This window comes from Lytechinus variegatus, chromosome 3 (assembly GCF_018143015.1).
Source record: "Lytechinus variegatus isolate NC3 chromosome 3, Lvar_3.0, whole genome shotgun sequence".
Taxonomy (NCBI): Eukaryota; Metazoa; Echinodermata; class Echinoidea; order Temnopleuroida; family Toxopneustidae; genus Lytechinus; species Lytechinus variegatus.
Window position 1 is genome coordinate 59,349,208 of NC_054742.1, and position 12,660 is coordinate 59,361,867.

Below are 12,660 nucleotides of genomic sequence, written 5' to 3' on the forward strand. Positions count from 1 at the left end.
AATGGAAAAGCTGGTAACAAGCAGTATTTGCAGTTTACCAGCACTGCTAAATCAACGAAACTCAATTGTTGATGCGGCTTCATTCATTTTTGCTAAGCTTGGATGACGTCATCATGCACGAACAAGCGCTCGTTCGAGCACTATGACAGCGAACGTCAAAACCTTCAAATACGAGTCACAGATTTGGGCAGTGAACGAGAAGGCTCGTCACAGAATACTTCGCGCATGCGCAGTGCTCCCAAAATCCCTTAATCTCGTACGTCCACATGGCTCGTCTCAGAAAACGAAAGCTCTCAAATGAATGAGTCAGACATTGTGGTAGTGTCATGTATTGATGACCCATTGCATAACACTTAACCCAACCACTTTATTTCCACCCTTACGTCAAACCCCCGTTTGGAGATAGACTGCAGTTCAGATTGCAAACTGCAGTGTTTTACCCCCAATTTTCATTTGAAACTCTCAATAACATTTCCAAGCCCTGATTAACCCTCTTGGCCAGGTAATCCCCGTTGTCTCAATTTCACCTCCACAGGCCAGTAAATGAGCGTTGAGCCAAGGACGAAATGATAAACAACAGCTGTGCTATTACGTAAGACTTCTCTGCCTGTAGTAGGACCTTCGGAATGAAATTATTATATTCGATATTTAATCACGTTTTTAAAGGCATATTGTATTCAGAAATCCAATGTTAGTCCATATCAATTTCGAACGAAGAAAATCGACCTTTCATCATGTTCGAACAAAAAGTACTTTTTTAGAGGGAAAAATACAAATTTCAGCCAAAAAAGTAAAAAAGGGTGTGAAATAGATAAGTGCTTTTGACCAACACACGTTCTTTAAATATATTATAGAAATACAAACAATATTGTTAGTCCAGGCATGGATTCTCATTCTTTTCATAGCTTTTTACATGATGAATGCATAAGAAAAGTGTGGATGTGAAAATATCGAATTAAGTTCGGACTGGGGTAATTTAAGCAAAATCAACATGGGGCAAAGTTGAGCCATGTTAATTCTTATGGTGATGTATAATAAAAAATTTAAAAAACGTAAAAAGCCATTGATATGCAGGCAGAAAGGAGCAAAATTCACATGACAGTTCTTTTGCTTTAAGAATTAGCAAGTGAAAATACTTTAAATGAAAAATTGACATCCTGTTCTTCCGCATACATTTTGTACATAGTTTTTGTAGCTCAACTTACCCCAGATGGTGGCACAACTTACCCCATATGGGCAAGTTGAGCCATTTGACATCAGTTTATTCAAAGGTCACGATAACTTTTAGGGTGGGGGTAGAAAGTTATATATCTAGGTGAAAAACATTTCCCAAGAATCAAATAGGGGAATCCAGCCTTGGCCATAAAATGTTATGTTGGGAAGGAGAAAAATACATTAAAGATAAATTCCAGTTCTGGTAACGATCTCAAAATGACTTTTTACAAAATCTATATAATGACCACCCAAGTGTCCGTTTGTATGAATAAAAATATGTGCCAAAGGATTCTAGAAGAAATTGTGCAATTGCTGAGAAATAAGCAAAATAAGCGCGGATTCGGTCACTTCCGTCGGGTCTTTATTCCAGCAATAATAATACACTGTCCCACGCGTGCCTATCTGTGTTGGTGATCGTCAGTGTGAACATTTTTCAACGTAAATTTCAAGATTTCACAAAGTTCAGTATACTAGATCCTCGATGATATTCTGACAATTAAGCCTGGTTTTACAGACTTTCTCATGAAATCAGTGTTTTACTGCAACTACTGGCTTTTCTCTTTAAACAGAATGGTGAAGGTTTGAAAGAAATCGGACAAGCAATGAGAAAGTTATAGCTGCTTTAAATTGAGATCACTGATACCCTTTTCATAAACCTATCCTCCAATTAGCCGCCTAAGAGTAATGCGGATAATTCAATAAAAATTGCATTCATAAACTCCGAAAATAAGCCGCATTATTTTTACGAGCGCCCGTCCTGAAAAAGGCGGATAATCACCATGACAACTGGACACGCCCCCTCCGATGCGGTTGTGTTGGAAAAGGGTGACCTTGTGACCGCACCATGGCAATTATCCGCATTATTTGGAAATGCGTTCATAAACTCAAAATCTTATCCCGATGCTGCTATTATGCGGATAATAGCAGCATCAGAGTAATGCGGATAACTCTTGTCCTCCTCCAATTTACGACCAAATTATGCTGCTATTAGCCGCCTAATTCATTTTAATTGGGTTTATGAAAGGGGTATGATACTATGTAGATTTCCAATTGGCAACTGTGTAAGTAAATTATGACAAGGGGCAAGGACAACTTTCCCATAGGCCATGTACCTACTTTATTATCAGGGATTTGTGGTTTTCTCCTAAGTACCCATTCCCCTGGGGCAGTAATCTAAATATAACCCAGGTAGTATATTGTAGTATGTCCTCATGAAAGAAAAATATAATTTGAAATAAAAGTTTTGGGAAAAATGACATTTTAGCTATAATATGTATTGGAGTACATGGAAGAGTAGTCCTTGCCTACATCACTATGACATCCCATATGCGGCCAATTTGAAGTCTCCATGGGTATAGTGATTACCAATATTTACAACTTTTAAAAATTCATAACTTTCTTGTTGTTTGTGCAATATTGTTCAATCTTCACCTATAAACTTGTCTGATTTTTCTTTTCCTTATAAAAACAAGTTTTTATTTGGGTTGGATTCCCCTTTAAAGGCAGGGTACTTATTTCTACAATATTACTAGCCATATCAATTCTAACATGCAAATGGATTTTTTTTCTCAAACATTTGCAAATTTTTTTTATAGTAATTTTACAGCAAACTTTTCATCATGGTAAAATTCCTCTTCAATAGGCACTCAAGTAGAATCAGACATGTTCACATCCTTCTATGGTGAACTTAATTCCCTTGTCTACAAGCAGTTGGTCTAGTTCTTAGATACAAACATATATCCATTTGGTCCACTGTGATCTATATTACAATTTGTCTAATATTCCAATTTTGATTGGTTTAATACCCAGTTAATCTAATGTCTATTTTGTCTTCATGTACACTGTACTTAACTCCTACTTTGTCAAATGAAAAATTTGGTTCACAAAATATAATTCTACCAACCAAGTGGTATTAGATTTAGTGAATATGAGACAAAGTTATGGGTACATGTACATGTAGGCCCATAACCTAACTGTAAATATACAAAGTGGTAAGTGGGCTTAAATAGTATAGTAATCAGACCAAATGGTTAACATACAATATGGTTGTAACTTAACTAGAATAAGACCAAGTTAATTTACCAACTTAATGTTTTTTAATTCAAAGAATTTATGCATTAGCTGCATGAAATACCCACCAAAGTTTGACAGAATATTCCATTTCTATAAATTGTAAACATTAGTCTCTGATCAAGACAACATTATCAATGATCATCATTAAATCTATGCAGTAATAAAAAAATCTCATTCAAGATTTAATTTATGATTTTGATGCAATCCTGATCCAGTGGAACATTTGAACAAACTTTAACCAAGAAAAAAAATTAATAAACAAACTAAACTTCGAACATGTACAAGAATCTACAAACTGAATTCTGATATAGAAACACAGTATTGCTGTACACTGTGTCAAGTGATAAAGTGTAAAAGTTATATGCTCTATTAAATCTTTGAACTGTCTTTTATTAAAATATGAGGGCAAAAAATATAACATGAAGTAAATTTCTCCCTCATAATTTTCACATGCATCAACATCGGAATGTCATGTACATTCTGCATGAATTTTCATTATCATTTATAAAATGGGGGCAACAATGTTTTTGGACATAAAATCCATCTCAGACAGTCAAATCTGCATGAATGCTATCACATTGGACAATGGACATTCATAGAATACCCCTGGCTGTCTCACCTGCATAATTTCATTTTAGCAGCAATTTTGACTTTCAACAAATTTCATATCAAACATTTTCTCTCTTTAGTTTAGACCATGTGAATTTAATCTAAAGCCAAGGCCACTGAGGGCTAAGGTTTAGGGTGCCATGTTGACTAGCCCCAATGCCCATCTTATTTCCCTTTTCTGTAAAATCATTGGTCTAAATACTGATCAGGTAGGGTGCCACCCTCTGCATCATCTCCTACTTCGAACGACCATGTCAAGATCAATGGAGACATTCAGGGACCCATTCACAATGGAGAATCAATAATTCGTTCCGGACTTCAGGTAGAAATTGGTTCTAGAATAAGTTTGCTAAAGGTAATATGTATAACTGGTTTTTAAAAATAGGTTAAATTTTTCTTAAATTGGGCTGGCTTCAGAAGTCTACTTTTGTAAAAAAAAAACAAAAAACAAATACAATACTGCTCATTAGCTGGTGACAACAAAACCATTAGAGTTTATTGCATTCCAAATAGGATGTCACAACACATTCAACATACTAGTAATGTGATGAATCTTTTCACACATCTTTCACTCTATGCTTGCCTGTGATCTGCCTCAACCTTGGGATTTATCAATATGTTTGAAAATTGTAAATAAGATCAAAGCAAAGTGAACTTAAAATGATGGGAGAAGCTAAATCTGGCTGGGAATTTGATGACTTTCCAGAAAATATAAATGTCATCATGAATAAACTTTACTTCTTTTTTAGTTTCACTAACGAGAATATCTAGGCTAAACAATCAACTGAACCATAGAATGAACATGAAGAAAAAACATTTAAAAAGTATTGTATAAGGAGACTGTGCGAAGCAGAAAATGAAAGGATAGAAATGTAGAGGGAATGTGAAACCTGAGATAAGAATGTAAAGGCTAGCCTAAAGCAGAAGATGAATAAGGAGTCAATATGGAAGTAGTGGGATCAAAGGTAGCCTTGAGGACCCACTACGTGATGATATTTTTTAACATGGGCGGAAATCTGTCACCAAAGGTAGGGGGGACCAGAGTCAGAGACTGGAAAATTTGGCAAGCCAAAAAAAAGGTCATCACACCAAATGTAAGGTCATTTTAACCCCAGAAATTGACAAGCACAAAAATTAAAATGTTTTCACCAAAACTGTAAGGTCATATTAACAAAAAAAAATATAAAAGGTTTTCACCCAAAATGTGTAATGTCATTTAGTAAAAAATACAGGTATTATTTCGGTTGTGAATGATGTTTTTTCTCCATCATAAAAGACCCAAAATAGTAGGGGGCACTTTATATTGTGTCCCCCCCTATTATTTTTGGTACAGGGGTACACGTCCCCCTGGGATTTCCGTCCACGTTTTTTAATACTTGTACAAAAATTTGTAAAAATATTTTTAAATATCATCATGGAGTTCTCAAGGCTAGATCAAAGCCTTGTCAAAGGGAGGCAATTAGAATTAGAAACATTGATTTCTTTGTGTTCTATAAAATAAATCCGGCATTATCGTGATATTGGGAACCACCGTTCACTTCACACAGCAGCGCTTTATTCAGTCACACGCACGGTTCCCTATTTCCACCTCCATTCACTTTGTACACAAGTGCGCATACACAAATCTACGAGTGGTTCCCAAACCATGATTTGGCCATAAATTCCTTCACAGAAATGCAAAAAATGCAAAATCCCTAGATTAAGTGTTTTGCTGGACTTTGTCTTTGAGTCATGTGAACTGATAAAACAGGAACATTGCCAAATCATGTTTGGCTGCTACAGTGAGTGTCCAACTCCAAGTCAAGCACCAAGTCAGTCTGTCTCTCTCACCTCGGATCTCAGACTCAGTCATTGTCTGGGAACCTCCCACTTTTTTTTCTTATCATGATGTTAAAACCAGCCCCGCCCCAGACTCTGTCTTATTTACAAAAAGATGCCATAATGATTATCACTGGATAAAATAAAATAAAAACAAGTCTAGTGATTTAGTTGTTGTAACAGTCCCATTTTTTAGCTGTGCACATCACAGCTCATCACCCTCGGGCCTCGGCCTCACAGACAGACACAGTCACAGTGATCAATGCACAGTGTAGTGCTACAATCTACAGCAGCTAGCAGTACAGGCCTCAATTGTGTCATGTGATCCCAAACAACATCCGCCTCCGAGCTCCGACCCGATCCACCCGCTCGCACAAACTCACTTATACAAAGTTGTTTTCGACATTCATACTTTATCAAATATGAAATTAACTAAATACTGAATACTTACTCAAAGAGCCGTCATCAAATTTATCAAATTCCCAGCCAGATTTAGCTTCTCCCGTCATTTTAAGTTCACTTTGGAAGTCAGTTGCAGACGGAATTGGAGTCGTAGCGGTTCTCAATTTTTTTTTGCCCAGTGAAAAATCAGCTACGGAAACTCGGCCCCATTCGCTTAATCGGGGGGGGGGGGGTACGTAATTAGTCTCAGGGATTCAGGAATTTTCAAAGGGGACCCAAAATTTATTGTGAAATTTGGGGGTTGATATTGTGAGGGAGCAAATTAATTGAGGGGAGAGTGTGTAGGAATTTGTCCCCCTCCCCCTCTGGCTATAGCATGTCTTTTTCATTTTTTTCACATTCTTCACCAGCCAGTGCCGCCATATTACCACTTGCCATGAGCTTTATTTTAAAGGAAAAGTCCACCCCAACAAAAAGTTTATTTGAATAAAAAGAGAAAAATCAAACAAGGATGACACTGCAAATTTCATCAAAATCGGATGTAAAATAAGAAAGTTATGACACATTAAAAGTTTCGCTTAATTTCACAAAATATTCTTTGCACATCCCGGTCGGTATGCAAATGAGGGAACTGACGACATCATTCACTCACTATGTCTATTCTTTTGTATTTTAGTATATGAAATGTGAATATCAATGTCCTGTGAAACACTTAAGTCCTTGAACATTTGGAATTGCCATTGTTTAACATTCTATGGGTCAGTCAAATTGTCAAATCTATAAAATTTAAATAATGTTTAATTCAAACAATAAAAAACAAAAGAAATAGTGAGTGAGGGACATCATCCATTCTCTCATTTGCATGTGAATAAATTGTGCATCTAACTATTTTGAGCAAAACTTTAATATGTGATAACTTGGATCCGCCAATGGGTCAGAAGAACGAATAAAAAAATATATCAATAATACTACTTCGGTACATGAATTTCTTTTAAAATAATATTTTATTTGTCTTACTCTTTCAAATCAATAAGTTTCACAATTCATATAAATCAAAATTTTATACATGTATACGAAACAAATAATGAGATTACTAGAATTTTTTTACAAATGAATTTAATTGCCCAATTTCTCTTCCATAATTTGAAAGCAGAGGGGGGGGGGACATATCAATCGACAAATAAAAAAAAACAGAATTCGTTTCCCTGAATATATAAATAATCATCTTTTGCACAAGAAAATATTTTAAAGGTTAATTAGAGGAAGGTTATTAGCCTAAAAGCGTCCCTACACACTCATCTTACCCACACCCCCCCCTCATCTTTCTCCCCAGACACTGCTCACACAAGTTCAATTCAACTCAACACCACCCCCCCCCCCTCCCTAAAAATACTGCGCCATCTAGTGTCTTTATAGGAGAAGCGATTGCGTAATGAAACCGTACCGGTGAAGAACGAAGAACACGAACGTCGGCGACTGAGGTCTGAGCTGAAGTTGGGATCTTAAAATCATCAAGAAACCATTTTCTTCACATTTCCGTGTTTGTCCTGCTTGTGAGTGGTCATTTCAAAAGTATTTATAAGTTATTCTCTCACTTCCATGTCTTGAAACTTTCTGTTATTCGTTTTATTAATAAGTTACTTGCTCGAATTTTGTCTCGATCAAGCCTTCATCAATTCAAGGCAAGACAACCATGTCATGAATGAATGAATGACTGTAATACGTCATAGTATGCGTACGTGCAGTTTTGGACATGCGTGTGTTTTCCAAATCTTGCTTACATATTTACAACGCCGAAACCGGCAAATTTGACTTAAACACAGTGGCCCGTATTCTGAAGTCAGGTTTAACTTAAACCATGGTCTAAGTCTGGTCTAAAATTATGGGAAGCCAGATACTCGAAAATTCTGCTTATATTGTATATTTTATTATATTACTATTCTGTTTCCTTTACTTTCATAATGAAGAAAAATACTTCAAAATACTTCAGTTATCATTCACAGACAATTCTGGCGTCATATGAGTTAATAAATTTGATGTATATTGTTAGGGAATTGTACCCCAATTGGCTCTCCATAGTTAAACCACAACTTTAAACCAGGGTTTAACTTAAACTCAGGTTTAAAGTTGTGGTTTAAGTATGGGAAGCCAAAAGTCATGAAAGTATCAAAATTTGTATTAAGTTGTATGTTTCTTATGTTTACTGTGCTCTTTCCTGAGTGATTCATTGATGGTGAAGACAATCATCTATTTATACTTCCTACACAATTATGAATGATATGAGAGCCGAATGAGCTGAAAGTATGATATCTCTACTGTTAGTGATTTTTTGTAACAATTGCCTTGGCTGTCCAAACTTAAACCACAACTTTAAAGTTTTAATAAACCTGAGTTTAATTCAAATTTTTAATCTTCTTGGGTTCTTCGGGATACGGGCCAGTATCATTATTCATTAAATTTGTGGCAAGTCTATGATTAAGTTATGACACATATCTAGACGACTAATGTAGCAGCCTAGAGATCTAGCCATTTTATGCCTGACAAAGTCAGTTGAGACTTGAGTTGAGTGCAAGAATCTTCAATCTTGGACTAAAAATGGAGGCAGATCAACCCAGACATGCCAGAAGAAGAACCCAAGAAGATTAAAAATTTGAATTGAATTGCATTTTGGAACAGATTATCTAGAATGACTTAATTTAAAATAAATGATAATTATAAAAGAGCATCATTTACACTTTCCAATGATGCAATAATATTTGATTTCACTTGAGGATAAAGTGGTTAAATTCTTTAAGAAAGTCTCACAATTCACGAGATTTTGTAAGTTAGAGAGTTGAATTCAGCAAAATGCAAGAGAGGGCTAGAATAAATCTTGCTTATTTGCTCATTAGCATAGCATAGGGCTCTGCAGTCTGGCTGAAAGTGGGGATGTGACATCATCCCACCAAATGAATATTTATGATGATGTGCACATCGCCAAATGTAAAAATTAAATAACTTCGCTGTTTGTCTTCAGATTTTGATGAAATTTTTCGCATTTTGCTTTGTGAATTTTACTTCATTTATCTTTATACGTTTTTACCCAGAGTACCCCCTTCGAAGCTATGACAGTGTTGGAACTGTGAGGGTTAAAACCAAAATTCTACCATTTTTTTTCAGAACAGTGTCGATATTGCCAGATGTGGAAGCGGGACATTTGCCATGGAATGGGAATCACCTTTAGTTACAGCTTTCAAATGAATTTGATGAATGAAGTGATAGTACAATGAATTAAATCTGATATGGTTATTCATTGGGGTTGTTTTTCTTACTTTTCCCAGAAATCTGCTGGCCCCATCACCTTGCAAGAAATTGTGACAATTGGACATATTTTTTTAAAGCAAAATCAGGATATTTGGAGAGCCATATTTCTTCCCTCGATCATCTTTCCATAATGTCTAGACCCATACCAAGGATAGAGTATGAAGACTACAATGAATCACCAACTGAAAAGCTGAAAAGGAAAGTTATTGCTGATCCATATGTTCCTGTTGGTAAGGATTTCTCATATTTTTTACTTGTTTACAATAGTAATAAAGGGGTGGGGGACAAGGAAAAACAATTCTTATGAGAAACAACTTTTATATAATCACAATGTACAGGAATATATTTCTTATACTGAATTCCATGATTTGTTAATAAGTGATTTTTTTTAAAGTTCAAATAAATCGATAGAAAACATTAGTTACTCATGGAATGTTTAATGAAATGAGAGTTATAGAACTTTTTTAACACAATGAATTTATAAATATTTTGATGGAAGCAGGGGTTTTGAAGTTTTTGAACTCAAACAAATTTCTATACCTTCTGATTGAAGCAGAGGAATAGAAATTTATTTTAAAATCAAAATGATTACTGGAAGCAGAGGTATTGCAGTTTTTTAACTCAAATGAATTGATAAACATTCTGATGGAAGCAAGAGTATTGAAGTTTTTGAACTCTTGTCTTGTCATGCTGTTGAAGCCCACAATCAAAATGTTGATTATTATGGCTAAAATAAAAACCTCAAATACTTTTCAACAAATATAAATCAAATAATCCGATAAAAGCAAAGGTATAGAATTGTTTAAATACTCAATTGAGTTAATAAACATTCTGCTGGAGGCAGAGGTGTATAGATTTCAATTATTCTGTTGTCTGTTTTTCTGTTGACTCCCACAATCAAAGTTTTGATTGTTATGGCCAAAAAACAACAAATCAAATTAAATTTATAATCATTCTGATGGAAGTGCATTGGAGCTTTATTCATTTTGCTTTTATTTCAATGCAGGAATATAGAAGTTTTTGAACTCTTGTCTTAACATTTTGACTTTCTGTCGAAAGCCACAATCAAAGTGTTAATTTTTATGGCACCCCCAAATGTTGTCATTAACATTCCGATGAAAGCAGGGACCGTATAGAAATTTTCGTACTTGAATGAATTGTTATAGTGCATTAGAACCATATTTATTTCTATATCATTCGAATGCAGGTATCCTTGGTTTCTGCGGAGCCTTAGCATGGGGTGCCTACTCGTACAAGAGCCGTGGTAACACATCTACTTCCATCTTCCTAATGAGACTTCGAGTGGTAGCCCAGACTTGTGTCGTTGGAGCAATGGCTGTAGGAGCAGGAGTGACAATGATGAAGAGCTTTTCCTCAGAAAAGAAATCATAAATCCTATCAGAGACAGTATGATACATATTAATGCCAAATTGAGGAATAGGAAAAGGAGACAAAGCTTCATTTGTGTCACCTTGTAATTCAGATGTCAGCCTTTGCATTTTTCTTGAATGTGTTTGAGGCCTTCATATATACTTTTAATTACATGTACATGTAAAGGCTCACATCCCCAGCTCACATTCTTAACTCGCTTTAGCACTAAAAAAATACATTTGGCCCACTTTACTGTTATTGGTTGCCAATATTTTTTTAAGTTAAAAGAATATGAGCTGTTAAAATTATCAAATTGAAGGTTTTTGTTCCTTCATGACTCGTCTATTTAAAAGAACAAATGAAAGATATCTAGCTTTCAGATGCACATTCGCCATTTATAGCATAGCTTTTAAAATGTCCTTGAGAGATCAAAGGTAGTGAGCTAAGATGTTTTTAAGATCTGCTAAATACATATTTATTCTATTTTATGCTGTGACAGCAATATGAAAAAAAATATTTTGTAATAATGACAAAAGGAATTTGGTTGCTGCTATTTATGAATGTTTATGATTTAGAAACCAATATAAATCGTCTCCTAAAATTTGTGTTTAATTTGCAATTGACATCTTGTGGAAATATGCTTCGATGTAAAATTTGTAAGCACAAATTATTTCATTTTACTAGATAAATATTTTGGGTCAATAATCTTTCAATCTTTCTGGATCATTTAAAGAAGGATGTTAGGCTGACTTTTAGGGGTTGGTTCATTTTTTATTCTAGTTCGTTTTGTTGTACTTTGGTTCCTCTTCATGCAAATCTTTGCAGGGAAAATCCATAAACAAGAGGATATGGAAGCATTACTAAATATAGTCTTCTCTTGCCAGAACTATATGTTTCCTGTTAAAGTTGCATGATAATATTGAAACATTGTGATATTGAAACTTTAGTAAATGGACAAAGTTGGGTCCATGACATTGTCTATCAATATTGTACACTTTATTGAGGTTTTAATGTGTTTCTTATCAGACAATATATCTGCCTGGAAATGCTATAAAGAAGAGACACTATTCATCATTTCATCAATACAATTCACCAAGGTCTGTGGAAAAGAGTGATAAAAATGTCATCCCAATACCAATATTTTATCCCCCCCCCCCCCCCCCCTCTTCTTAATTCTGTAAGTCTCAGCTGAAAAGTAGTATGTGAACATTACTTGGCAGTGTTTGGCATTTATTCATTGGGGGTGATGATATGTTGCTGTATATATATATATTTCTTTACAGTTTATGATAATGTGTAATATCTTTCAGCTTTACTTCCTGACATTGTCACCAATAGGATGTGAAGAATAACTCAAATAAGCTTCCTGAAGTAGCCTATATTGAAATTATATATTGTACTCATACTAAAGCATAAAATATTTCCCTAAAACACATTTCAACTCTAAAAAGACAAAGACTGAATTATTTTTTAATCCTAACAAGATGGGGGCCCTCTTAAAAGTCTTTTAAAAAGTTGTGCAAAACTTAAAAGAAAAAAAAGTCATGTAATGATGTAACTTGAAGTTGACATGTTACAGATGTATCACAAAAAATCTCAAGGAGGCAAATATGTAAGGGTTAGAGCCAGTTTGATTTTTTTTAAATTATGTTTGGAAAGAGAATATATTTGCTTAGTCTATTGAGACCAAACACACATCTATGATTGCAGTGAATAAAAAGTATATTTTGAGACAAAATTGTTAATGTAAGATAAAAGTGACTGAAATAAAACTGATGTAAATCAATAGATGTGCAAGACTAATATTTTTTTCTGTGGCGGATCCAAGATATACCAAAAGGGGAAGGGGGCATATAGACAAGCAAAATG

The 12,660-nt window shown here is 34.8% G+C and overlaps 2 protein-coding genes across 3 annotated transcripts in view; one reads left to right on the forward strand and one right to left on the reverse strand.

Annotated features, from left to right (window-relative positions):
• The window catches only part of LOC121411512 (WASH complex subunit 4-like), a 43,342-nt gene extending 37,038 nt beyond the window's left edge, over positions 1–6,304 (reverse strand). The window contains exon 1 of the mRNA XM_041604277.1: positions 6,167–6,304. Coding sequence (XP_041460211.1) covers positions 6,167–6,224 — 58 coding nt within the window. The 5' untranslated portion in view covers positions 6,225–6,304. The remainder of the gene's footprint in view (positions 1–6,166) is intronic.
• Positions 6,305–7,563: 1,259 nt separating this feature from the next.
• LOC121411514 (HIG1 domain family member 1A, mitochondrial-like) lies at positions 7,564–12,362 on the forward strand. 2 transcript variants are annotated; one of them, XM_041604279.1, is made up of 3 exons: positions 7,564–7,689; positions 9,438–9,650; positions 10,628–12,362. In XM_041604279.1, exons 2-3 carry the CDS (start codon positions 9,551–9,553, stop codon positions 10,810–10,812), a joined length of 285 nt encoding a protein of 94 aa, XP_041460213.1. In that variant the 5' UTR covers positions 7,564–7,689; positions 9,438–9,550; the 3' UTR covers positions 10,813–12,362. The 2 variants fall into 2 exon arrangements, with proteins under 2 accessions (XP_041460213.1, XP_041460212.1); XM_041604278.1 differs by having other exon boundaries at positions 7,564–7,670.
• Positions 12,363–12,660: the final 298 nt, after the last annotated feature.

Coding starts and splice junctions, on each gene's coding strand:
- LOC121411514 (XM_041604279.1), top strand. CDS start 9,551: ATGTCTAGACCCATACCAAGGATAGAGTATGAAGACTACAATGAATCA. Junction 9,651..10,627: donor TGATCCATATGTTCCTGTTG/GTAAGGATTTCT, acceptor ATTCGAATGCAG/GTATCCTTGGTTTCTGCGGA.